Source organism: Oncorhynchus nerka, linkage group LG12 (assembly GCF_034236695.1).
Source record: "Oncorhynchus nerka isolate Pitt River linkage group LG12, Oner_Uvic_2.0, whole genome shotgun sequence".
NCBI lineage: Eukaryota > Metazoa > Chordata > Actinopteri > Salmoniformes > Salmonidae > Oncorhynchus > Oncorhynchus nerka.
Window position 1 is genome coordinate 72987331 of NC_088407.1, and position 25873 is coordinate 73013203.

Consider the following 25873-nt stretch of genomic DNA (forward strand, 5'->3'; position numbering starts at 1 on the left):
AGGTATGTTTTTAACTTTTAATTCATTTGAAAACATTTCTAAACCTGTTTTTGCTTTGTCATTATGGGGTATTGTGTTTGGATTGATTACATTTTTTTTAAGTCAATTTTAGAATAAGGCTGTAACGTAACAAAATGTGGAAAAGGTAAAGGGGTCTCAATACTTTGCGAATGAACTGTATATAGACATAATATTGTTATGGCATGTTACTGGCATACCTAAAATACACTATATATACACAAAAGTATGTGGACACCCCTAGTGGATTCAGTTGCAACACTCACTACCAAGTTCCAAACTGCCTCTGGAAGTAACTTCAGCACAAGAACTGTTTGTCGGGAACTTCGTGAAATGGGTTCCCATGGCTGAGAAACCGGACACATGCCTAAGATCACCATGCACAATACCAAGCGTCGGCTGGAGTGGTGCAAAACTCGCCGCCATTGGACTCTGGAGCAGTGGAAACACGTTCTCTGGAGTGATGAATCTTTGGCGAATGGCAGGAGAACACTACCTACCCCAATGCATAGTGCCAAATGTAAAGTTTGGTGGAGGAGGAATAATGGTCTGTGCTATTTTCCATGGTTCGGGCTAGGCCCTTTAGTTCCAGTGAAGGGAAATCTTAAAGCTACAGCATACACTGGCATTCTAGATGATTATGTGCTTCTAACTTTGTGGCAACAGTTTGGGGAAGGCCCTCTCCTGTTTCATGACAATGCCTCTGCACAAAGTGAGGTCCATATAGAAAAGGTTTGTCGAGATCGGTGTGGAAGAACTTGACTGGCCTGCACAAAGCCCTGACCTCAACCCCATCGAACATCTTTGAGCTAAATTTGAATGTCGAGCCAGGCCTAATTGCCCAAAATCAGTGCCCGAACTCACCAATGCTTTTGTGACTGGATGGAAGCAAGTCCTTGCAGCAATGTTCCAACATCTAGTGGAAAGCCTTCCCAGAAGAGTGGGGGCTGTTATAGCAGCAAAGGGGGGACCAACTAGATATTAATGCCCCTGGTTGTGGAATGAGATTTGATTAGCAGCTGTCCACATACACTACATGACCAAAAGAATGTCAAACAGTTAACGTGGAAGCTATAGCTAAACCCTAACATGTAGTTAGTGTGGCTTTCGAATCCAAAAACATTCTCCCATGTTCACAAATATCGTAAAATGAATCCGCTACTTTCTCAGCTGAGTGTCAACCTTGCTAACGTTAGGTATATAATGTTATCGAACAAAGCTAAAGTAGCGTAGCCATTTAACCATATACCGTTTATTTTCACATGACAATATAGCGTTACCCTTTTGAAGCACTTACCACAGAATCATAAATGTAACCAGAGACAGGGTTATCTCATGAATTCTCCAAGCAACTAATAAGCACACCCCTATAATACAGTCCTTTCTGTGAAATTGAGGAAGTTCTGATTCCATTTGGAATTATGGTGTTGATCATCTTTAGTCCACCAGGGAGCAGTCGATGATTAGCTAAACTAAATCGTTCACAAACCTCAATCCAGATACTTCTGAGAAAAGAGGACTTTAATAATTAAATACATAAATATTTAGGCAAAGTCACAAATGGTAGGGGGGAACTTTCTAGTGCTGATGTTATTAATTACGGCAATTTGCAGGTGGAAATGTAGCCAGGATTGATAGTAAATTGCTGAACTGTGTTTACCAGCATATTTTATTTATTTATTATTCCTGTAGATATTAAATATTTAAGATTCCGTTTCTGACGAGTGTGCAGTGCACTTTTTTAAATGTTTACCGTTATGATATTACACTCCACCACAGTAGGTGGCGATATTTGAAGCATGTTCAATGCGGCTGCTGTTGTGTTGAACATAAAGCCATTTTCTTGTTGGTTGGAGAGTGACTGGGATGTGCTGAAACACATCAGACAGAGTTGTTATAAAGTATTTTTTGAAGAGTTTTTACCACAATGAGTTCAATTGGAACTGGGGTAAGTTTGATAAGATATTTTTCCTTCATTTTTTTTAATGCTAACAAATAAAATGTTTGGTAACTTGTTAGCCTCGGCTCATCTTAGCCAGGCCAGCAACAAAGTTAGCCAACTTGCTAACTAGCTAGCTGTGACTGCTCTGTGCTAGTTGTAGGTTTCAGTAGATAACTAGCTAATAATACATTTAATCACGTCATTCGTGTAAGATCTATAATCGTATATCGTGGTGAAGTACATTTTACACTAGGTACTGTTACCTAGCTGTTCTTGCCTTGCAGTACTACTGTTAGTTTGATACTAAGCCATGTTGTCATGCCTGCTGTGCTGAGTCACTTGCACTACAGGCTAGTTAGCTACAGTAGCAATGCTGGCTAAGCTAAATCGAAATTGAAACCAATTAAACTGATTTGGTGTAGGAGAGCTACCGATATCCAATCTATCAACAAATGTTTGATATCACATATTTACAAGTTAGACAATGTTGGACTCGTTTAATTAGCTAGATTGACCCTCACACCTGCACTTTCAAATGGCTCGGTGATATCCGGTATCTTTGGGACGTCCCTAACCTTAATCTTTTTACATTTCAATGTATGGATGTTCCAAGGAGCCTAGATTTCACGGAGCCTTTCAAAGGGGATTCCTCTATTGTGAATCTAACAGTTACTTCCATGATTTTGCTAGCCATTACTATGAAAAGTGGCACCAATGAGTATTGGTGAGATTGATGTAAAAGTTTGAAGACTGTCAGTTCCTGTCAATGAAACATGTATGTTATATCAACAGCAGTGGTCATCAAAGTATAACACCCAAATCTCCCTCTCTAGTATGACTTGTCTGCCTCCACCTTTTCCCCTGACGGAAGGGTGTTCCAGGTGGAATATGCCATGAAGGCAGTAGAAAACAGCAGGTATGTGATCTTTCCATCTTTTAATGTGTTTTTGAATGCAGTACTACCCACATAATGGAAAGTGACAGGATTTTTTTTTTTTGTACTCAAGTGAATCAATTTGTTGGTTTTTGTTCTTTCTCCTTACAGCACAGCAATTGGGATCCGGTGCAAGGATGGGGTTGTGTTCGGTGTCGAGAAATTGGTTCTCTCCAAACTTTACGAACAAGGCTCAAACAAGCGTATCTTCAATGTCGACCGTCACGTAGGGATGGTATGTATTCATCCACAGACCACATGCCCAGTATATACATGTGTTGTGTTTACCAACAAACTGATGTGCATGCAACCACGTGGAGAAAACCCAAATCTTACAATCAAAGGATTAAAATGTAAGCTATTTTGTCTGCAAATGTTTATTAAACATCAAGAGATTTACCCATTGTACTTTATATGCTGTTTATTTCAAATACATAGTTACAGTTTCTGGTTAGTTAGCTAGCTCACTATAGCTTCCAGACCCTATTGGATTGGCTGTTGATACCTAGCATGCTGTCGGCTTGCTATAGCATCAACATGGCGAGCCACTCTGGACGAAGCTAGCGTGGCTGGGCAAATCATCGCTAGTTAGTGGATCTTGGCCGTAACACTCCCGAGTATTTGCAATGTCGCCCCTTCTCTGCTGTTTACTTTGTGCATAGCTGATTCTACCTTCACTTTTTTTACCGATAGGCAGTTGCTGGACTACTGGCTGATGCTCGATCCCTGTCTGAGGTGGCCAGAGAGGAGGCCTCCAACTTCAGATCCAACTATGGACACAACATCCCACTGAAGGTAAAAAGAACTCTGATGCTCTTGATCAGTTTTTTTTCTCTCAAACTCCTCTTTGTGTACCCTGTCAGTTCCACATATTTGGTCTGTTCCGTTACAGTACTACCGCACCTGATTCAACTGGTTGCTTTGCCTTTTCCCCAAGTCCTATGGACAATTGCAATATTCCTTGATTTGAGAAAAGATACATACAGGATAAGTCAGAAGTTTACATACACTTAGGTTGGAGTCATTAAAATACGTTTTTCAACCACTCCACAAATTTCTTGTTAACAAACTATAGTTTTGGCAAGTCGGTTAGACACGTCATTTTTTCCAACAATTGTTTAGACAGATAATTTCACTTTTATAATTCACTGTATCACAATTCCAGTGGGTCAGAAGTTTACATACAAGTTGACTGTGCATTTAAACAGCTTGTAAAATTCCAGAAAATGATGTCATGGCTTTAGAAGCTTCTGATAGGCTAATTAACATTATTTGAGTCAATTGGCGGTGTACCTGTGGATGTATTTCAAGGCCTACCTTAAAACTCAGTGCCTCTTTGCTTGACATCATGGGAAATCAAAAGAAATCAGCGAAGAACTCAGATTAGTTTTTGTAGACCTCCAAGTCTGGTTCATCCTTGGGAGCAATTTCCAAACGCCTGAAGGTACCACGTTCATCTGAACAAACAATAGTACACAAGTATAAGCACCATGGGACCACGCAGCCGTCATACCGCTCAGGAAGGAGTCAAATTCTATATCCTAGAGATGAACGTACGTTGGTGCGAAAAGTGAAAATCAATCCGAGAACAGCAAACGACCTTGTGAGTGAAATAAGTCCTATGTTGACATAACCTGAAAGGCCAGGTCTTCCAAATGGACAGTGACCCCAAGCATACTTCCAAAGTTGTGGCAAAATAGCTTAAGGACAAAGAAGTCATGGTATTTGAGTGGGTGAGCAAGGAGGCCGACAAACCTGACTCAGTTACACCAGCTCTGTCAGAGGAATGGGCCAAAATTCACCTAACTTATTGTGGGAAGCTTGTGGAATGCTACCTGAAACGTTTGACCCAAGTTAAACAATTTAAAGGCAATGTTACCAAATACTAATTGAGTATTAGTATTTATTATTCTGACATTTCACATTCTTATAATTAGGTGCTGATATTAACAGGGAACTTTTACTAGCATTAAATGTCAAGAATTGTGAAAAACTGAGTTTAAATGTAGTTAAGGTGTATGTTAACTTTTTATTTATTTTAATTGTATTTTTACCCCTTTTTCTCCCCAATTTCGTAGTATCCAATTGTTTTAGTAGCTACAATCTTGTCTCATCGCTACAACTCCCGTACGGGCACGGGAGAGACGAAGGTTGAAAGTCATGCGTCCTCCGATACACAACCCAACAAAACCGCACTGCTTCTTAACACAACCCGGAAGCCAGCCGCACCAATGTGTCGGAGGAAATACCGTGCACCTGGCAACCTTGGTTAGCGTGCACTGTGCCCGGCCCGCCACAGGAGTCGCTGTTGCGCGATGAGACAAGGATATCCCTAACCCGGACGACGCTAGGCCAATTGTGCGTCGCCCCACAGACCAGGGTCTCTGGTGGCACAGCTGGCGCTGCAGTACAGCGCCCTTAACCACTGCGCCACCCGGGAGGTTAACTTTTGACTTCAACTGTATAATCTCTCTTTACAGCATCTCTCAGAGAGAGTGGCCATGTACGTCCATGCCTACACACTATACAGTGCGGTGCGGCCGTTTGGATGTAGCTTCATTTTGGGCTCTTACGATCAAGATGATGGTCCTCAGCTGTACATGGTTGACCCCTCTGGAATCTCATATGTGAGTTATCTTTGGGGGGTTTATCCCCAAACAGGCGCTGTCTGTCATTCATTTACTGATTTCACACTACACGTTTAGGGATGTTTTTTCAGACCTAGATTAAGACTCATCCAGTAATGAGGCATTCTCTGTGGGGATTTTACCTTGAGCATGTGGTTTAGTCCTGGACTAGTTTTAATCTGGGTCATGGAAAATGGCCCTTTTTTTTTAAGGTGTTTGAACCTGTGCAATGTTTGATTGGGAATGTTGATTGTCAACATAGATGTTGTATATCTTGTCATTCAACCTTAAATTATGACCTGAAATTTGTAACATTAGGCGATGCTGTTAAAATATTAGATTACCACTTATTCATTATTTTGTTTTATCAAGGGTTACTGGGGATGTGCTATTGGAAAAGCCAAGCAAGCCGCCAAGACAGAAATTGAAAAGCTTCAGGTAAGAATATTACTTGAGCCAAGTTTAAGACAAGGGAAGATCTTGCTTAATTGTTTGATTTTGTATGCTATTGCTATCAACAGATGAAAGACATGACCTGCAGGGAGTTGGTAAAAGAGGTGGCCAAAATGTAAGTGTTTTTGTTTGTTGTATTAAAGGAACACAAACCCACACTGTTGTTCACGCTCATGAATAGCCTCCAATCAAGGCACTGCATATTAAGTTGCTACTAACATGTACTGTTGGATATTTTGTAGAATCTACATTGTACATGATGAAGTGAAAGACAAATCGTTTGAGTTGGAACTAAGCTGGGTTGGAGAAGGTAATGCCACTTTCCCTTATACACATGTATTTTTAAGTGTGGTATTGTCTCCCTTTGTATATGACAAATGTAAACAAAGGCAGAGTTTTGTACCCTGGTCTAAACCACCACTAGTGTACCGGGTTAGCAGCCATAGCGTTTTTGTAACAAACTTGTCTCTGGTTGTGAGCAGTGTCACACATTTTAAATCTGACATTTAACCCAGCTCATAACTAGGCAAGTCCGTTAAGAACAAATTCTTATTTACAATGACTGTCTACCCCGGTCAAACCCTAACGACGCTGGGCCAATTGTGTGCCACCCTCTCCGTGCTAGAGGCATCACTACAGACCCTGGTTCGGTTCCAGGCTGTATCAAAACTGTCCGTGATTGGGAGTCCCATAGGGCGTTGTTGTAAATAAGAAATTGTTCTTAACCGACTTGCCTAGTTAAATAAAATAACAAAGTGATGTATGGCAAGCATGTGCAATAAGGGGTTATGATTCTGTTAGATACTCAACCCTCACCAGTTTTGACTAGCTATCACCTGGTCTAGTCAAATTGATCGCAGTGAAACTTATGACCTTCATGTCCCTTCACCAGTGACAAATGGAAAACATGTGCTGGTTCCAAAAGACGTCAGGGAGGAGGCAGAGAAGTACGCTAAGGTATGTACCACGACTACCAGTCATTCATTTTTATTTTCCATGGCATTTCTGTGACCTACTGTATTCTAACCAAAAATACATCTGTGGTTTGAACTCAAGTCTTCTGTGCGCCACACGACTGAGTTAGCTTGCTGAGCTAAAGCCCAAGCTTTAGCCCAGGGAGCCAACTCAAGTCTTCAGGTCCCAGGCAAGGTTACCCATCACGTGAGAATGGTTCACTGAACCACTTCCATTATATCTGTCTTGCTGGTGTCTGATTCGCAATGCCTTATGCTTCCACCATAGGATTCCTTGGAGGAGGAAGATGACTCTGATGAAGACAACATGTAAACTCATTTCTGTGGTTTCTCCAACCGTCACACACCTACTGACAGGACGGCTCTCCAAGAGACACAAATTGTTTTGTAATTAATGGACCATTCATGTCATTTCTTTACATTTAGGGTTTGATGGATTTCAGCCTTGAAATAAAAGTTGAAGATAAGCACTGTTTATACTAAAAGCATATTTGGCCTTTTTTTTGTGAGACTCTAAATGCTGTCAAGGGTCTGCCTCTGTCATTTGATTTTGGAATTGTGTGTATTTAGCACATATCTCAAGGACGGTCACTTGATCCTTCTGGTGGTGCCAGTTGTGGAAGAAGACTTAGACTCTATTTCAGTGCACAGTGTGATATGTTTCAGGTATGACATGAGTCAGTGACCCGACGGGCAAAAGTCTCCACATTGACCTTTTAATTTTTTTTTTTTTTTTTTGTTCCCACATTGACCTTACAGATGGACGTCAAACTCCGTGCCTTTCCTCCTCACATTGCCACTCCATGCCAGCCTCATCTGGTTCTCTCCCTGCTTGGATACAATTTAAATCCAATTTTATTCATCACATAAACCCACAATAACATCTGCTAAATATGTGTAACTAAATACTTGTGCAGTAGTATCTAACAATACACATCTAAATGTAAAAGAATGCAATTAAGAAATATCAATATTAGATTGAGGCTTTCACTTGAATCTGAGGGACTGATTAGCTCCTCAGCTGTACATTTGATGAAGACGTCCTTCTGCCTGCCTGGGACAGATTATTTTGTAGTAGCGCTGATGTCAACCTAGTAGATTTAAGCTTGGAAATTCACATGTCAGGATACTCAGCCAGAAGAGTCGCCAGTGTTCAGTTACACCCCTCAACACGGTTATATACGTTCATTGTCTGGCCTTAGCTAAGCAAGATTTGACAGCAATCATTTCACTGGCTTTTACCTGCACATGCTTCCTTCCGGTTACGTAACCAATTTGCCTGCTCTGACGTCCTACAAACACGAACAAGGCGCAATTGGCCTCAACTTAAAGCAAATCGATACTTTATATTTAACTCGCATCCTCTCCCCAGCAAATGACTACATTGCTAGTAACTCATAAATTCAAATATAAGTTACCGCTAGCACCATCTAAAGAGTGAGTAGAAATTAATTGTGTTTTCAGTTCACATATAGTATATTTCCCACCTTGGAGTGACAAGGAAGCCAGTGTCGAAAATAGGCGGTCCATTGTGAAATATTTCTAACCAGTGAAAGGCTTGGATTGAGATAATAAAAGCCAATCATATTTCCATGTTGGGGTGTTATTCTAGTAAAAGAAGCCAAGTATGAGAGGGCCAATAGCACATTTTCTCTCAAAGCGCCGATTTCCATCTCTACCAACCATAAATACAGAGAAGGTATGTCCTATAGAATTTGAAGAAAGTGTTGACCAATCATATTTCTACGATTCGACCACCGCTGTCAGGCCAGCCAATCGGATTTCGAGAGACCCAGCTTCAGCTCAACAGCTTGTTATTCGTGTATTGCTTTGCAAATCTGGCTAGCAAGTCGTGTCGTTGCATGTAAGTATAAAAAAAATATAATATCCCTCTAATGAATTACAAACGTTTAACAGTTCACGCTATTTAGATCAACATGACAACCGTTTCGTTAGTTATCGGACGAGACTTCGCTAAATTTCGTATTTTTTCCTGTAAGATTAGACTGTTAAAGAATGCCAGTGACCAGTCGGCTTGTTTTTGCAGTGAAGAAATGTATGCGCCTTTTGTGAAACTGGATAATAAATAATGATTGTTCTGATACTTTTCTGTTTTTATCGTCGAACAAACCTACCTGACTGCCTCTCGTTTATCCAAATGAGAACCACCGTTTGAAATGTTCTGCCTGAACTAGCTGGCCAACTCAATGACGAGCAAGGCGCTTTAAATCGCCATATCGAGAAACTGTTAACGTTGGCTAGCTAGCATGTTTAAGTTAGTTAACTAGCTAAATTTAGCTCTCGAGTTGAGGGAAATCTTCTGTCGTTACTTTAACCACAATATTTATAATCTCTGTTTCTACTAAAACATATAGTCTAAGAGACTGGTACACCTTTTGTAGCCAGCTCCTCTGTATTTCACAAGCAGTTAGGAATGAGCTCCCAGCCTGACATGGTGCAGCACGGCGAGCTATGATGGCGACGTGACACAGTCAGATTGCGAGCAAAGCGGGAAGGAACACGCACTATTCTGTCTGTTGTCTATGTGCAACGTCCTTGTAGTATGCCAACGCTAAGCTGTTGATACAATTCTTTTTAAATGCTTTTTACGTTTTTTTGTCTGTTAACAATCAGCATGAGCATACAGTTAAACTAGATAGCCAGTAGCCACACATTTTTGTGAGTCTGGAGGGAGGGGGCTGCATCGAGCTTGAAAAGAATGCGTTAGAAGTAGCAGGCTAGTTAGCCGGTTAGCATATTTACTATTTTTCGACTAAAATGGATTTAGTCCGAATCACTGTTGTTTTGACACATTTATTCATCTGCAATTCCTATCTTGTTTTACAGCAATCAAAACAAATCGAGCTGGACTCCCTCAAATAGCCTCTACGATGAAGGTAAGTCACTTGGCTAACCTCAGTTGAAAACAGCAGTGAAGCCGACGCCTCTTTCACTTGGCTTGCAAAGAGTCTTGGGGACAACTGTCTATATGGTTGGCAACAATATATGACAGTGTGAAGGTGTCAATGTCACATACAGTACCAGTCAAAAGTTTGGACACACCAACTCATTCAAGGGTTTTTCTTTATTTAAAAAAAATATTTTCTACATTGTAGAATAATAGTGAAGACATCAAAACTATGAAATAACACATGGAATCATGTAGTAACCGATAAGGTGTTAAACAAATCAAAATCTATGTTATATTTTAGATCTTCAAAGTAGCCACCCTTTGCCTTGATGACAGCTTTGCACACTCTCGGCATTTGCTCAAAGCTTCACGTGGAATGCTTTTCCATCAGTCTTGAAGGAGTTCCCACATGCTGTGCACTCGTTGGCTGCTTTTCCTTCACTCTGCAGTCCAACTCATCCCAAACCATCTCAATTGGGTTGAGGCCAGGTCATCTGAAGCAGCACTCCATCACTCTCTATCTTGATCAAATACCTCTTACACTGCCTGGACGTGTGTTGTGTCATTGTCCTGTTGAAAAACAAATGATAGCCCCACTAAGTGCAAACCAGATGGGATGGCGTATCGCTACAGAATGCTGTGGTAGCCATGCTGGTTAAATGTGCCTTGAATTCTAAATAAATCACAGTGTCACCAGCAAAGCACCATCACACCACCTCCATACTTCACGGTGGGAACCACACATGCAGAGATCATCCGTTAACCTACTCTGCATCTCAAAGACACGGCGGTTGGACCCAAAAATCTCAAATTTGGACTCATCAGACCAAAGGACAGATTTCCACCAGTCTAATGTCCATTGCTTGTGTTTCTTGGCCCAAGCGAGTCTTCTTATAGGTGACCTTTAGTAGTGGTTTCTTTTCAGCAATTTGACCACGAAGGCCTGATTCACGCAGTCTCCTCTGAACAGTTGATGTTGAGATGTCTGTTATTTGAACTCATTATGTGAAGCATTTATTTGGGCTGCAATCTGAGGTGCAGCGGTCCTCATGAGAGGCAGTTTCATCATAGCGCTTGATGGTTTTTGCGACTGCACTTGAAGAAACTTTCAAAGTTTTGGAAATGTTCTGGATTGACTGACCTAAATGATGGACTGACCTAAATGATGGACTATCATTTATTTTTGCTTATTTGAGCTGTTCTTGCCATAAGCCCTATGTGGTAAAAGCCCAAATCCATATATCTTCTGTATACCACCCCTACCACGTCACACCACAACTGGCTCAAACGCATTGAAAGAAATTTTAACAAGGCACACCTGTTCATTGAAATGCATTCCAGGTGACTTCCTCAGGAAGCTGGTTGAGAGTGCCAAGATTGTGCAAAGCATGGCTACTTTGAAGAATCTCAAATATAAAATACATTTTGACTAACACTTTTTTGGTTACAACAGGATTCCATATGTGTTAATAGTTTGTCTTATCTATTATTCTACAGTGTTGAACATAGTAAAAAAAAAAACTTGAATTGGTAGGTGTGTCAACTTTTGACTGGTACTGTATATTTAATTTCAATGTTAAAGTTTTCATGTAGGCTTCACTGTATATGACAATTTTCAGACTGCATTGCCCACCTTCCTGAGCAAGACAACAAATGTCATTGAGTTGAAAAACCTCTAATGCAATGTTTGTGTTATCATGCTTCCTGGACATCTCTTTCAATAGTGGCCAAACATGGTCTGTGTTTACTTTCTAAGAAAGTATAATGATAAATGTTACCGGGGTGTCTGTTTTTCTCATAGGCAGCGGACGAGCCTGCCTACCTGACCGTGGGGACAGAGGTCAGCGCGAAATACAGAGGTGCCTTCTGTGAGGCAAAAATCAAGACTGTTAAACGGACGGTGAAGGTTAAGGTAAGAGCACGGCACAACAATGGCTCCTTCTCAAATGACACCGCATTCTCCTAATAGTGCACTACTATAAACGGAATGGGGCTGGGGTCAAAAGTATTGCACTATATAGGGAAGAGGGTGCCATTTGGGACACAGACAACATTCTAATCAAACAAGGGAGTAATGTGAAAGGGTGCAAATGTTGATGTCCAAATCTGACAAGGATTTGTTGTGCCCCCCCCCCCCCCCCCCCATCTAAATGTTAGTTTATGCCAGTGACATCTTTCACATAGACCTTGTTCTATGAACAGTTGGTTAGTTTGTTTCAGAAAGCATTATGCTAATCCAGGGGTCTTCAACCTTTTCTAGCATACTTTTAAAAATATTTTTTATATATAGCTTTCAAATAGGTATGTCCTTCTCCTCTACCCTGTGACTCTTCCCCGGATACTTGGTGTACAAGAGATGTTTTCTCTGTCAATATAACTGGTAAAATAATGGTTAGTGAACAACTAAGGGGGCCCCATAAAATCATATTTAGTATTTTCCTGAATCCTATTTTTTTACTCAATTTTTTTTCGATATTATAATTATTCATAGAGCAACAACAACAAATTATGTTCTGAGTCACGTCAATGCTTAAATCACATGGAAATACCATTTTAAAATTATTATTTTTTAGGTATGGAAAAAAGACAGCGCATTTGTGATTTGAGTGTAATTCCTCTTCATCTGTGCATCGGACAAGAAAGGAATGTGTCGGGTTTAGCCTACTGCTGCACCATATGTCATGGCAGAGTTTGCAACACAGTTGCCACTCAATTTATACAAATAATCATGATCTAGTAATGTCAGGTAAGCCTAATTTGCATTTGAGAGTTTTTTGGGAAAGTCTTGTCTACCCACAAGACTGTTATCATTAGCATCGCTAACTGGCTATATATACAGAGTGATAGACAAATGCGCCCACCAAACAGACGGACAGCAATTTTGCTGGGAATTAATTGGCATATACTGTGTTACGTTTGGCTTTTTAAGCCAACAGTGGCTAACCAGGGGTGGGATAATGTCGATGTGTCTTTGATTGGACAGTGGCCGGGAGCTTTTATGGTTGACTGTTTGCGATGGAACACATGAAAGAAAGAATGCATGCATCACCCTTTATTTGGATAGTCCGGATTTTCCATCTGTAGATGCTCTAGAGATGATCATACTATCTGTTGCTAATCAACTGCTTGCTAAGTTTAGGGTTAGTAGATTAGTTGAAATGTTACAGACAGTAGGTAAAGCATCTACAGATGGACTATCCATATACAGTGTTACCAATGCATGTACTTACAGAATTGGTTAGCGAGCTACTCATAGTTGGGCTGCGAGCTACTGGTAGTTCGCGATCTACATGTTGGATGGAGACCCCTAGGCTAATCTGTGACCTACGCAGTCCCAACTAGACACTGAAAATAGTTAATTTAGTCATATCATAACAAACGCTGGTGATAGTCTGTCATCATGACTGCATTGGTTACAGCGTGTTGGGTAAAACACATGTTTCACATTAAATACACGGAACAGTGTTGGTCCCTTGTTTCTTGAGCTGCAATTTAAAATCCCTGAAATCTGTGCTGGGGATAATAAAAGGCCACTTTAAAATGAGCAGTTGTTACAACACAATGCTTCAGATGTGAAGTTTTGTGGGAGCGTGCAATCGGCATCCTGACTGCAGGTATATCCACCAGAGCTGTTGCCAGAGAATTCAATGTTCATTTCTCTACCATAAGCTGCCCCCAAAGTCATTTTAGATCATTTTGTAGTAAGACCAACCGGTCTCACAACCGCAGACCATGTGTAACCATGCCAGCGCAGGACCTTCACATCCAGCTTCTTCTTCACCTGCGGGATCATCTTAGGAGGGGTGCTGAGGAGTATTTGTCTTCAATATAGCCCTTTTGTGGGGGGAAACTCATTCTGATTGGATGGGCCTATGCCATCCAAGGCCCACCAATGGCTACACCCCTGCCCAATCATGTTAAATCCATAGACTAGGGCCTAATGAATCTGGTTTTGTATTTTTTCCAACAACCGATAGGCCTAGGAATTTTGGTTCATATGTGCTTTTTTAATTATTCCTTAAAACACCATTTTGAAAATGTGGGTGCCACTGAACTGGTGAACCTGCCTATAGGTCAGGGCTGATGATGGTTATTGTTTTAAGGTCAAGTTATCCCACACCAATGACCAGGTAGCAGCATTGTGACCTGACCACCTGTATTCTCCGCTGTTCTCCTTTGCTTCTGCTCTTCCATTATGATTGTCACAACAAGGTCAGAGTACCCTTGATTGATTATTTCATTTGTCTAGTGTTGATGGGATGAGGTAGGAAGCCCCATTTTGAACTTTCTCCACATAGAAAGATGGGTGAAGGCTATTATGCACCATTCCCTGGTAGTACCAGAAGCACATGTCTACTATTGTATCAGATCTTAAATCTGTAGCTGGAACCGCCTGTTTGTACAACTGTGCCTTCCAGCGTTGGCATGTGAGGTTCGTCTATAGGCTCCTTGGTAAACTGACTCGTCAAATATAATGTCATTTGTCATATATTTCGTGGCTAGTCAGGAAGAGGAAAGTTTTCTGTTACTCAACTAGATTATTCCACCTAGACTTAATTCCTTTTGTTTCCCTCCTCTCTCCCTAGGTGATGCTCAAAGGAGACACTACCTCACAAGTTGTTCAAGATGACCAAGTGAAAGGACAGTTGAGGGTAAGTTTGGAACTAACTGGCATTGCATCACCGAACTCTCCACAGCATGATATGCAATAAATTAATTAGGCCCTCATTGTTCTTTTGATTCTCAGAATCATCTGTTTGTCACATGATTCTGAGATTCCGATCTTTTGGATATAACAATGGTTCTGTACTTATGAGAGCATAATGTCCTACAGGGTACAGGCATATAGAACCGGTACAGACAAGGTATTGTCAACGTGAAGTTCATATATATTGCCTAACTGCAATGTTCATGTGACCAATGCCCTGGCAATTTATACTGATCACCTGTTTTTCCAACAACTGTAAGCATCAATGGTAGTGCAATTTTTTTTTTGTGTGTGTGCGCTGACTTTTAATGCCAGAGTGTTTAACATTCAAAGTTGCCTTAAGATTTAAAATGGCCTCAGTTTTTCTGTTATGATCTATTGTACACCGTGTGTGGTTCCCTTTTTTACTGTTCGAACACGTGTCATATGGGCTTTCACTTTACCCAGGCACGTTTCTTTCTTTAGAGAAGAATTGATTTGAGATGCAATATTCAGAAATTGCTCCACCATTTCCTGGTTGCTAAAATTCAAATAATTTGCCTTATGTCGAGAATCATTGTGCCAATAGGTGCTGGAGGGGATGGCTGCCGTTTTACGGGCTCCTAACCAACTGTGCTATTTAAAATTTAAAAAAAATAATACATTTAGCATTGTCTGTCACTCATTCTGTACATAATGTTGCTGCTACCGTCTCTTATGACCGAAAAGAGCTTCTGGACATCAGAACAGCGATTTGCTCACCTCAAACTGGACAAAGAATTTTTTAAATGTCTGACGAGAAGGATGTACTGCTTTGTCGAGACAAGGACCACATCTCAATCATCCTCGTGAAGATAAGATGGAGAAAAAGGGTTAGGAGGGTGGGGTGCCTTGTAAGAATTTTCAGACGAATAGGTAAACCACCACTACCCTCTGTATTATTGACCAACATGCAATCATTGGAAAACAAACTGGACGATCTAAGACTATACAACCATTAATTGTTATATCTTGTTTCACTGAGACGTAGTTAAACGACGACAAGGATAATATAGAGCTGGCTGGCTTCTCCATGCATCGAAAGTGTAGCTACGTCTGGTAAAGCGAGAGGCATGTTTGTCTATTTGTCAATAACTGCTGGTGCGCAATGTCTAATATTAAGTCTGGTCGTTTTGCTCGCCTGATGTAGAATACCTCATAAGCTGTAGATCGCACCAAGTGTTCTCATCTATATTATTCGTAGCAGTCTTTACCGCCACAAAGCGATGCTGGCACTAATACAGCTCGTTGATTGCGGTCTATGCCATAAGAAAACAATAAAATGCTCATCCAGCATTAGCGCTCTTAGTGGCCGGGGACTTTAATTCAGGCAAACTTAAATCTGTTCTACCTCATTTCTACCAGCATATCACATGTGCAACCAGAGGCACAAAAAAACAACTCTAGACCACCTTTACTCCACAATCAGAGACGCTTACAGAGCTCTCCCTTGCCCTCCATTTGGGAAATCTGACCATAATTATATCCTCCTGATTCCTGCTTACAAGCAAAAACTGAAGCAGGACCTATCAGTGACTCGCTCAATACGGAAGTGGTCAGATGATGTTGATGCTACGCTACAGGACTGTCTTGCTAGCACAGACTGGAATACGTTCCGGGATTCATCCAATGGCATTGAGTACACCACCTCAGTCACCGGCTTCTTCAATAAGTGCATCAACGATGTTGTCCTAACAGGAACTGTACATGTATATCCCAACCAGAATCCATGGATGACAGACATCCCCAACAAGCTACAGGCTAGAGCTGCCGCTTTCAAGCAGCGGGAGACTAATCCGGACGCTTATAAGAAATCCTGCTATTCCTTCAGATGAACCATCAAACAGGCAAAGCGCCAATACAGGACTAAGATTGAATCTTACTACACCGGCTCTGACACTCGCCAGATGTGGCAGGGCTTAAACTATTACCCACAACAAAGGGAAACCCAGCCGCGAGTTGCTCAGTGACGCGAGCCAACGATGCGAGCGAAATGCCTTTCATGCTTGCTTTGAGGCAAACACTGAAGCATGCATGAGAGCACCGGCTGTTCCGGATGACTGTGTGATCAAGCGCTCTATAGCCGATGTGAGTATGACCTTCTTTTTTTTTAAAGGTCTACATTCACAAAGCCGCACGCGGAGCCAGACTGATTACCTACATTACCTAAATGCCTACATGTTACAAACAGACCACCATAGTAACCTGTGCCCAAGAAAGCGAAGGTAACCTGCCTGAATGATTACCGCCCGTAGCACTCACGTCAGTAGCCATGAAGTGCTTTGAAAGAATAGTCATGGCTCACATCAACATCATCATGCTGTAAACACTAGACCCACTCCAATCACACTCCACACTGCCCTTTCCCACCTGTGAGAATACTGTTCATTGACTACAGCTCAGCGTTCAACACCATAGTGCCCACGAAGCTCATCTCTAAGCTAAGGACCCTGGAACTAAACACCTACCTCTGCAACTGGATCCTGGACTTTCTGATGGGCCACCCCCAGGTGGTAAGGGTAGGCAACAACACATCTGACATGCTGATCCTCAACACGGGCCCCTCGGGGTGCGTGCTTAGTCCAGTTCTGTACTTCCACGACTGTCGCCAAGCACGACTCCAATACCATCAAGTTTGCTGTAGACACAACAGTAGTAGGCCTGATCACTGACAACGATGAGACAGCCTATAGGGAGGAAGTCAGAGGCCTGGTAGTGTGGTGCTAGGACAACAACGTATCCCTCAATGTAATAAAGACAAAGGAGCTGATCATGGACTATAGGAAATGAAGGGCTGAACAGGGCCCCATTAAACTTGACGGACTGTAGTGGAGTGGGCCTGTACACTCAACCAGTACTTCACTGGGGCCAAGCTTCCTGCCATAGAGGACCTAATATACTAAGCAGTGTCAGAGGAAAGCCCATAAAACTGTCAGGCTCCAATCACCCGTCATAGACTTCTCTCTACTATCGCACGGCAAGCGGTACCGGAACGCCAAGTCTAGGACCAGGCTTAACAGCTTCTACCCCAAGCCATAAGACTGCTGAACAATTAATCAAATGGCCACCCGGACTATTTACATTAACCCCCCCCGTTTTTATGCTGCTGCTACCCGCTGTTTAATATCTATGCATAGTCACTTTACAAATGACTTCTACTAACCTGTAACCCACACACAGACTCGGTACCGGTTCCCCCTGTAATTTTCTTGTTAAAAAAAAAAAAAAAGATTTTTTACTTGAGTTTATTTGGGAAATTATTTCTTGAACCGCATTGTTTGTTAAGAGCTTCTAAGCAAGCATTTCACGTTAAGGTTGTATTCAGCGGATGTGACGTATATAATTTGATCATCTTAAACCACTGTGAAATATATTTTCCATAACCAAAAATATTGTGTTTTGAGCTGGTGTATAAAAGTGAAAGAAACAAAAAATTAACTTAAGAACGGGAAGCATATAAATACCGCACATAGAACAGATCTACTGCTTCTTAGACTTGCTTTCAATGACAATAACAGATCAGTTAGTTCCAAACTCTAATTTCTATGTGAATTAGGTCGGGTCGCCCAAAAATTTACATATTGCAGATTTTACTGTTGCCATTTTGAGTTATTTTTTAAATGGGAGTGTAAGAGCAGCTCATATGAGGGGTCTGTCTCATCTCCCTGGCATCTTTTTGCAGGTGGGCTCCACAGTAGAGGTGAAGAGTGCAGAGGGGATCTGCAGTGAGGCAACCATCAACAAACTTACAGACGCCAGTTGGTACACAGTGGGTAGGTTCATTTAACAACACTTAAACTAGTTTACAAAAAGTCCTGCTCCTGTTCTCACCAGATAATGGTAGACTACATAGGTCTTTGTCGTTTGGTTGCATTTGGACTATTCTCAAAATCACAAGTAACAGTCAGTATCTGGTGTGGCCACCAGCTGTGTTAAGTACTGCAGTGCATCTCCTCACGGACTGTGCCAGATTTGCCCGTTCTTGCTGTGAGATGTTACCCCACTCTTCTACCAAGGCACCTGCAAGTGCCCTGACTTTTCTGGGGGGAATGTCCCTAGCCCTCACCCTCCGATCCAACAGATCCCAGACGTGCTCAATGGGATTGAGATCCTGGCTCTACACTGACATTCCTGTCTTGCAGGAAATCACGCACAGAATGAGCAGTATGGCTGGTGGCATTGTCATGCTGGGGTCATGTCAGGATGAGCCTGCAGGAATGGTACCACATGAGGGGGGAGGATGTCTTCCCTGTAACGGACAGCTTTGAGATTGCCTGCAATGCCAACAAGCTCAGTTCGATGATGCTGTGACACACCGCCCCAGACTATGACGGACCCTCCACCTCCAAATCGAATCCACTCCAGAGTACAGGCCTCAGTGTAACGCTCATTCCTTTGACGATAAACGCAAATCCGACCATCACCCCATGTGAGAGAAAACCGCAACTCGTCAGTGAAGAGCACTTTTTGCCAGTCCTGTCTTGTCCAGCAACGGTGGGTTTGTGCCCATAGGCAATGTTGTTTCCTGGCGATGTCTGGTGAGGACCTGCCTTACGACAGGCCTACAAGCCCTCAGTCCAGCTTCTCTCAGCCTATTGCGGACAGTCTGAGCACTGATGGAGGGATTGTGCGTTCCTGGTGTAACTCGGGCAGTTGTTGTTGCCATCCGGTACCTGTCACGCACGTGTGATGTTCGGATGTACCGATCCTGTGCAGGTGTTACACGTGGTCTGCCACTACGAGGACGATCAGCTGTCTGTTCTGTCGTGCTGTATTAGACGTCTCACAGTACGGACATTGCAATTTATTGCCTGTGGTCCTCATGCCTCCTTGCTGCATGCCACGTTCACACAGATGAACAGGGACCCTGGGCATCTTTCTTTTGGTGTTTTTCAGAGTCAGTAGACTGGACTCTCTTAGTGTCCTAAGTTTTAATAACTGTGACCTTAATTGCCTACCGTCTGTAAGCTGTTAGTGTCTTAACCACTGTTCCACAGGTGCATGTTCATTAATAGTTTATGGTTCATTAAACAAGCAAGGGAAACAGTGAAGATCTATTTGGATTTTTACGAGTTATCTTTGAAAGACAGCGTCCTGAAAGAGGACGTTTCTTTTTCGCTGAGTTTATTTGTCTATGATCTTTGGGGGCAGTATACTTTGGTGTTAGTGTTTTAAAATAAATACCATCTTGGTGGCAGGTAGCCTACCGGTTAAGAGTGTTGGGCCAGTAACCGAAAGGTTGCCGGTTCAAATCCCCGAGCCAAGTAGGTGAAAACCCTTTCAAAGTGCCCTTGAACATGGCACTTAACCCTAATTGCTCCTGTAAGTTGTTCTGGATAAATATCAAATGTAAACATTACAAAGGAACTGCTTCCCACTGTATTCCAGTGTTTGACGATGGAGATGAGAAGACACTCCGCAGGACGTCTCTGTGTCTTAAGGGCGAGAGACATTTTGCTGAGAGCGAGGTAAGAGGACTGGTCTTCTGACCTGACTGTCTTCTTGGACATTTGATTTGGTGGTCTCTCCGTTATGTTGCTCTTTGATACGTTGATTAAAATTCCTCCTCTCGCTCCCTCTTCTTACTCCTCTCTATCTCTCTCTGTTGTTATCTAGACGTTGGACCAACTGCCCCTTACCAACCCGGAGCACTTTGGCACCCCCGTCATCGGGAAGAAGGGAAACCGCGGAGGAAGGAGGTCATCTCAGGCTCAGTAAATTGACCCTTCTTTCACTTTACCTCTTATTTTAATCCTCACCTTTACCCCAATCCCACCCTTCTAAGTTAACCTTTTAAAGCAAAACTCCACTCTAAAACAACCTTTTGGATTATTTTATGTCAAGTTTTCAAGTTATTTGACTTTCAAGAAGCAACATGTCGCCTTCCACATCATGTGATGCGTTTTGCTTCTTGCACGTCCAATATCTTAAACTTGACTGCTGACATGCAAAACATTTTAGAACTGTATCAACAGTGGACTAATGGGAAAATGACCCCAAAAGTTTGAGTGGAGTTTTTTTTAAAGTGCTGCCCTGCAGTGAGCCATATGGTACCACTGTGTTCTTTCTTTTGATACGGTTTGACGACCTAACCTGCACTACCGCTTACATTTCCCAGTAAGATTTTAATCTGCAAACATGCTTCTGTAGATGCTCTGCTGTGTCCATTCAAAAATGGTCATTATCCACATTTTCAGACCCCTTCCCTTTATCCACATTTTGTTACATTACAGACCTTTTCTGGGATTGATTAAAATAAAAATCTCAGCAATCTGCACACAATACCCTATAATGACAAAGCAAACAATGACAAAATATACTGCAATACCTTATTTACATAAATCAAATCAAATGTATTTATATACCCCTTCGTACATCAGCTGATATCTCAAAAACTCCATAGAAAGGCCAAAACCTAGGAAGAAACCTAGAGGAACCAGGATATGTGGGGTGGCCAGTCCTCTTCTGGCTGTGCCGGGTGGAGATTATAACAGAACATGGCCAAGATGTTCAAATGTTCATAAATGACCAGCATGTTCCAATAATAATAAGGCAGAACAGTTTAAACTGGAGCAGCAGCACGGCCAGGTGGACTGGGGACAGCAAGGAGTCATTATGTCAGGTAGTCCTAAGGCATGGTCCTAGGGCTCAGGTCCTCCGAGAGAGAGAAAGAGAGAATTAGAGAGAGCACACTTAAATTCACACAGGACACCAAATAGGACAGGAGAAGTACTCCAGATATAACAAACCGACCCTAGCCCCCCGACACAAACTACTGCAGCATAAATACTGGAGGCTGAGACAGGAGGGGTCAGGAGACACTGTGGCCCCATCCGAGGACACCCCCGGACAGGGCCAAACAGGAAGGATATAACCCCACCCACTTTGCCAAAGCACAGCCCCCACACCACTAGAGGGATATCTTCAACCACCAATTTACCATCCTGAGACGAGGCTGAGTATAGCCCACAAAGATCTCCGCCACGGCACAACCCAAGGGGGGGGGGCAACCCAGACAGGATGATCACATCAGTGACTCAACCCACCCAGGTGACGCACCCCTCCCAGGGACGGTATGAGGGTTAGAGGCAGAGAATCCCAGTGGAAAGAGGGGAACCGGCCAGGCAGAGACAGCAAGGGCGGTTCGTTGCTCCAGAGCCTTTCAGTTCACCTACCCACTCCTGGGCCAGACTAGACTCAATCATATGACCCACTGAAGAGATGAGTCTTCAGTAAAGACTTAAAGGTTGAGACCGAGTTTGCGTCTCTGACATGGGTAGGCAGACCGTTCCATAAAAATATAGCTCTATAGGAGAAAGCCCTGCCTCCAGCTGTTTGCTTAGAAATTCTAGGGACAATTAGGAGGCCTGCGTCTTGTGACCGTAGCGTACGTGTAGGTATGTACGGCAGGACCAAATCAGAGAGATAGGTAGGAGCAAGCCCATCTAATGCTTTGTAGGTTAGCAGTAAAACATTGAAATCAGCCCTTGCTTTGACAGGAAGCCAGTGTAGGGAGGCTAGCACTGGAGTAATATTATATTTTTTGGGGGTTCTAGTCAGGATTCTAGCAGCCATATTTAGCACTAACTGAAGTTTATTTAGTGCTTTATACATAAGTATTCAGACCCTTTGTAATGAGACTTGAAATTGGACCCAGGTACATCTTGTTTCCCTTGATGTTTCTTCAACTTCATTGGAGTCCACCTGTGGTAAATTCAGTTGATTGGACATGATTTGAAAAGGCACAAACCTGTCTATGTAAGGTCCTACAGTTGACAGTGCATGTCAGAGCAAAAACCAAGCCATGAGGTCAAAGTAATTGTCCGTAGAGCTCAGAGATTGGTGCCCCGACACCATCCTATCTGGCTATGGGTACCAAAAACATTTCTGCAGCATTGAAGGTTCCCAAGAACACAGTGGACTCCATCCTTAAATGGAAGAACTTTGGGACCACCAAGACTCTTCCAAGAGCTTGCCGCTCTGCAAAACTGAGCAATTGGGGGACATCCATTGACATTCTTGGTCAGGGAGGTGACCAAGAACTGGATGGTCACTCTGACTGAGCTCCAGAGTTCCTCTGTGGAGATGGGAGAACCTTCCAGAAGGACAACCATCTCTGCAGCACTCCACCAATCAGGCCTTTATGGTAGAGTGGCCAGACGGAAGCCACTCCTCAGGAAAAGGCTCATGGCAGTCCACTTGGAGTTTGCCAAAAGGTACCTAAAGGACTCTCAGACCATGAGAAACCAGATTATCTGGTCTGATGAAACCAAGATCAAACTCTTTGGCCTGAATGCCAAGCATAACGTCTGGTAGAAACCTGGCACTATCTCTACGGTGAAGCATAGTGGTGGCAGCAGCATGCTATGGTGGTGTTTTTCAGCGGCATAGACTGGGAGACTAGTCAGCATTTAGATAAAGACGAACGGCGCAAAGTACAGATCTTTGATGAAAACCTGCTCCAGAGTGCTCAGGACCTCAGACTCAGTAAAGGTTCACTTTACAACACGACAATGACCCTAATGACCCACACAGGAGTGGCTTCGGGACAAGTCTATAAATGTTATTGAGTGGTCCAGCCAGAGCCCGGACTTGAACCCTATTGAACATCTCTTGAGAGACCTGAAAATAGCTGTGCAGTGATGTCCCCATCCAACTTGACAGAGATTGAGACGTTCTGCAGGGAAGAATAGTTGTGACTCCCCAAGTAAGGTGTCAAGCTTGTAGGGTCATACCCAAGAAGACTCGAGGCTATAATTGCTGCCAACGGTGCTTTAACAAAGGTAAAGGGTCTAAATACTTATGTTAATGTGATATTTCAGTTTATTTTGAAACTTGCAAAATTTCTAAACACCTGTCTTTGGTTTGTTATTATGGGACATTGTGTGTAGATTGAGAATGTTTTTAAATCAATTTTAGAATGAGGCTGTAACGTAACAATGTGGAAAAGGTCTCTGAATCCTTTTCTCCCGCACGGTATACAACGACATAGTTCGATACCTGGGCATGTTCCCATTACCAATTATGATCAAGTTTAACAAAATGTGACTGTTAAATGACATCTGTAACTGGCTCCAATATAGGCCTTTGTGTTTGATAGTGTTGAGCTTCTATAGAGCTCTGTAGAAGCTTTTGACTGAGATGAAAGATTCTGTTCCGACGTAGTCCCCTTGTTCAACCCCTCAGTGCGAACGATGACAAGGAGTCGTCGTCCAGTGATGACGACAGTGAGGATAGGAGGAGGCTAAATGATGACCTGCTGGGTAAAGTGGCCAGTATTCAGACTGGGACAGACCAGACATCCTGGTACCTGGCCCTGGTAAGTCACATCATGCACAGACCCCAGCCCCACACACACTCTGTTGGAGTCTCTCTCTCTCTGCCTGTGGGGGTCTCTCTCTCTCTCTGCCTGTCGGGGTCTCTCGCTCTCTCTCCCGTATGGTGAATATGTTGTCTGTCGTACGATAACTTGGTAAGTACATTTCACATTCGTTCCTCGCTGAGGAAATGTACGAGTCTGCTGTTAATGGTAATGCAAAGGATTTTCCCAAGGTTGCTGTTGACAAAGATCCCACGGTAGTTGTTGGGGTCAAATTTGTCTCCACTTTTGTAGATTGGGGTGATAAGTCCTTGGTTTCAAATATTGGGGAAGATGCCAGAGCCAAGGATGATGTTTAAGTATAGCCAATTGCAATTTGTGGTCTGTATATTTTATCATTTCATTTAGGATACCATCAACACCACAGGCCTTTTTGGGTTGGAGGGTTTGTATTTTGTCCTGTAGTTCATTCAATGTAATTGGAGAATCCAGTGAGTTCTAGTAGTCTTTAATAGTTGATTCTAAGATTTGTATATGATCATGTGTTTTTGCTGTTTTTATAGAGCCAAAAATATCTGTGGTTTATCCATCTCCGTTTTGGATAGATAACTCTTCGTGTTTGTTTAGAGTTTTCCTATTAGTGGTTAGATTCCATGGATTCTTCAATTACGTTTCTGATGTGCTGTTCCTTTTTCCGTAGTGTGTCTATTGTATTTAGTGATTCACCATAGTGAAGGCGAGGCTCAGGGTCTCTGTTTTTGGTTGGATAGGTTTCTGTGTTGTTCCTAGGTTTTTGCAGTCTTCATCAAACCATTTGCCGTTGTTGTTCTGTCTGCTTGTGATTTTTAGATTTGACAGGCAAGCTGAGTGGTCAAGAGTTTCACAGTGAAACATTTTGTCTAGAAGGGATTGAGTTTGTTGTCAAATAGTTTTTTGGTACTTTTCCACACCACTTTCCTTCCATCTATAATATTTATTAATATTATTCCGGTCCTTTTGAGATCAGTGATAAAGTAGTCTACCGTACTACTGCCAAGAGATGAGCTATAGATGTACCTACCATAGGAGTCCCCTCGACGCCTACCATTGACTATGTCCATGCTCAGCATCCGACAGAGCAACAGGAGTTGTGACCCATTTTTGTTGGTTATGTTGTTGTAGATGTGTCTAGGGGGGCATGTGGGGGAGGGAATGCTGTCAACTCCAGGTAGGTGTTTGTCCCCTTGTGTGCTGAGGGTGTCAGGTACTTGTCCAGTTCTGGTATTTAGGTTGGCAGAGACTAGTACATGTCCCTGGTCCTGGAAATGGTTGATCTCCCCCTCTAGGATGGAGAAGATGTCATCGTTAAAGTATGGGGATTCTATTGGGGGGATATAGGTAGCACGTATGAGGACAGTTTTCTCTGTTTCCTTATTAATTTCTAGCCAGATGTAAAATGTTCCTGTTTTGACCAATTTAATAGATTGAGTTAGGTCTGCTCTATACCAAATTAGCATACCCCCTGTTTCTCACCTGGTAGTTTGGTGGATGGGACTACCAGCTCTCTGTAACCTAGAGGGAAACCAGTGAGTCCATCTCCTTTATACCTTGTAGGATGACGATGTCTGTATTTCCAATTTCTTTGAAGCCTGGGTTCCTGCTCTTTAGCCCGAGGGCAGATGACCCCAGACCTTGTATATTCCAGGGTGAGATGGTAAAAGCTTTGTGTTCCAAAGTGTCTGGTGTTTTTGTTTTTTAGGCCCAGACCATCACAGTAGGTGAGAGCAGAGCATTTTGAGCGCTTTCAATTCAAGGGGCTTTATCGGCATGGGAAACGTGTTAACATTGTCAAAGCAAGTGAGGTAGATAATATACAAAAGTGAAACAATAAAAATGAAGTCAACATTACACATACAAAAGAATAAAGACATTACAAATGTCATCGTGTGTGTATATATACAGTGTTGTAACGATGTACAAATGGTTAAAG

General features: G+C 42.5%; 2 protein-coding genes across 6 annotated transcripts in view; both read left to right on the forward strand.

Annotated features, from left to right (window-relative positions):
* The first annotated feature begins 1844 nt into the window (after positions 1 to 1844).
* On the forward strand, positions 1845 to 7423 carry LOC115138705 (proteasome subunit alpha type-3). The gene is made up of 10 exons (XM_029675836.2): positions 1845 to 1966; positions 2794 to 2876; positions 3006 to 3129; positions 3588 to 3689; positions 5375 to 5521; positions 5894 to 5959; positions 6043 to 6089; positions 6217 to 6284; positions 6867 to 6931; positions 7217 to 7423. The coding sequence occupies exons 1-10, from the start codon at positions 1946 to 1948 to the stop codon at positions 7259 to 7261; spliced, it is 768 nt and encodes a 255-aa protein (XP_029531696.1). The 5' UTR covers positions 1845 to 1945; the 3' UTR covers positions 7262 to 7423.
* Positions 7424 to 7509: 86 nt separating this feature from the next.
* Positions 7510 to 25873, forward strand: part of LOC115138704 (AT-rich interactive domain-containing protein 4A-like) — a 54390-nt gene continuing 36026 nt past the window's right edge. For 4 of the 5 annotated variants that reach the window (XM_065025788.1, XM_029675834.2, XM_065025789.1 and 1 more), the window contains exons 1-8: positions 7510 to 8812; positions 9796 to 9845; positions 11661 to 11771; positions 14446 to 14511; positions 18268 to 18358; positions 19974 to 20053; positions 20202 to 20299; positions 23772 to 23904. In XM_065025788.1, the coding sequence (XP_064881860.1) occupies positions 9840 to 9845; positions 11661 to 11771; positions 14446 to 14511; positions 18268 to 18358; positions 19974 to 20053; positions 20202 to 20299; positions 23772 to 23904 (585 nt within the window). In that variant the 5' untranslated portion in view covers positions 7510 to 8812; positions 9796 to 9839. The remainder of the gene's footprint in view (positions 8813 to 9795; positions 9846 to 11660; positions 11772 to 14445; positions 14512 to 18267; positions 18359 to 19973; positions 20054 to 20201; positions 20300 to 23771; positions 23905 to 25873) is intronic. The other variant, XM_065025790.1, reaches the window with a different exon arrangement.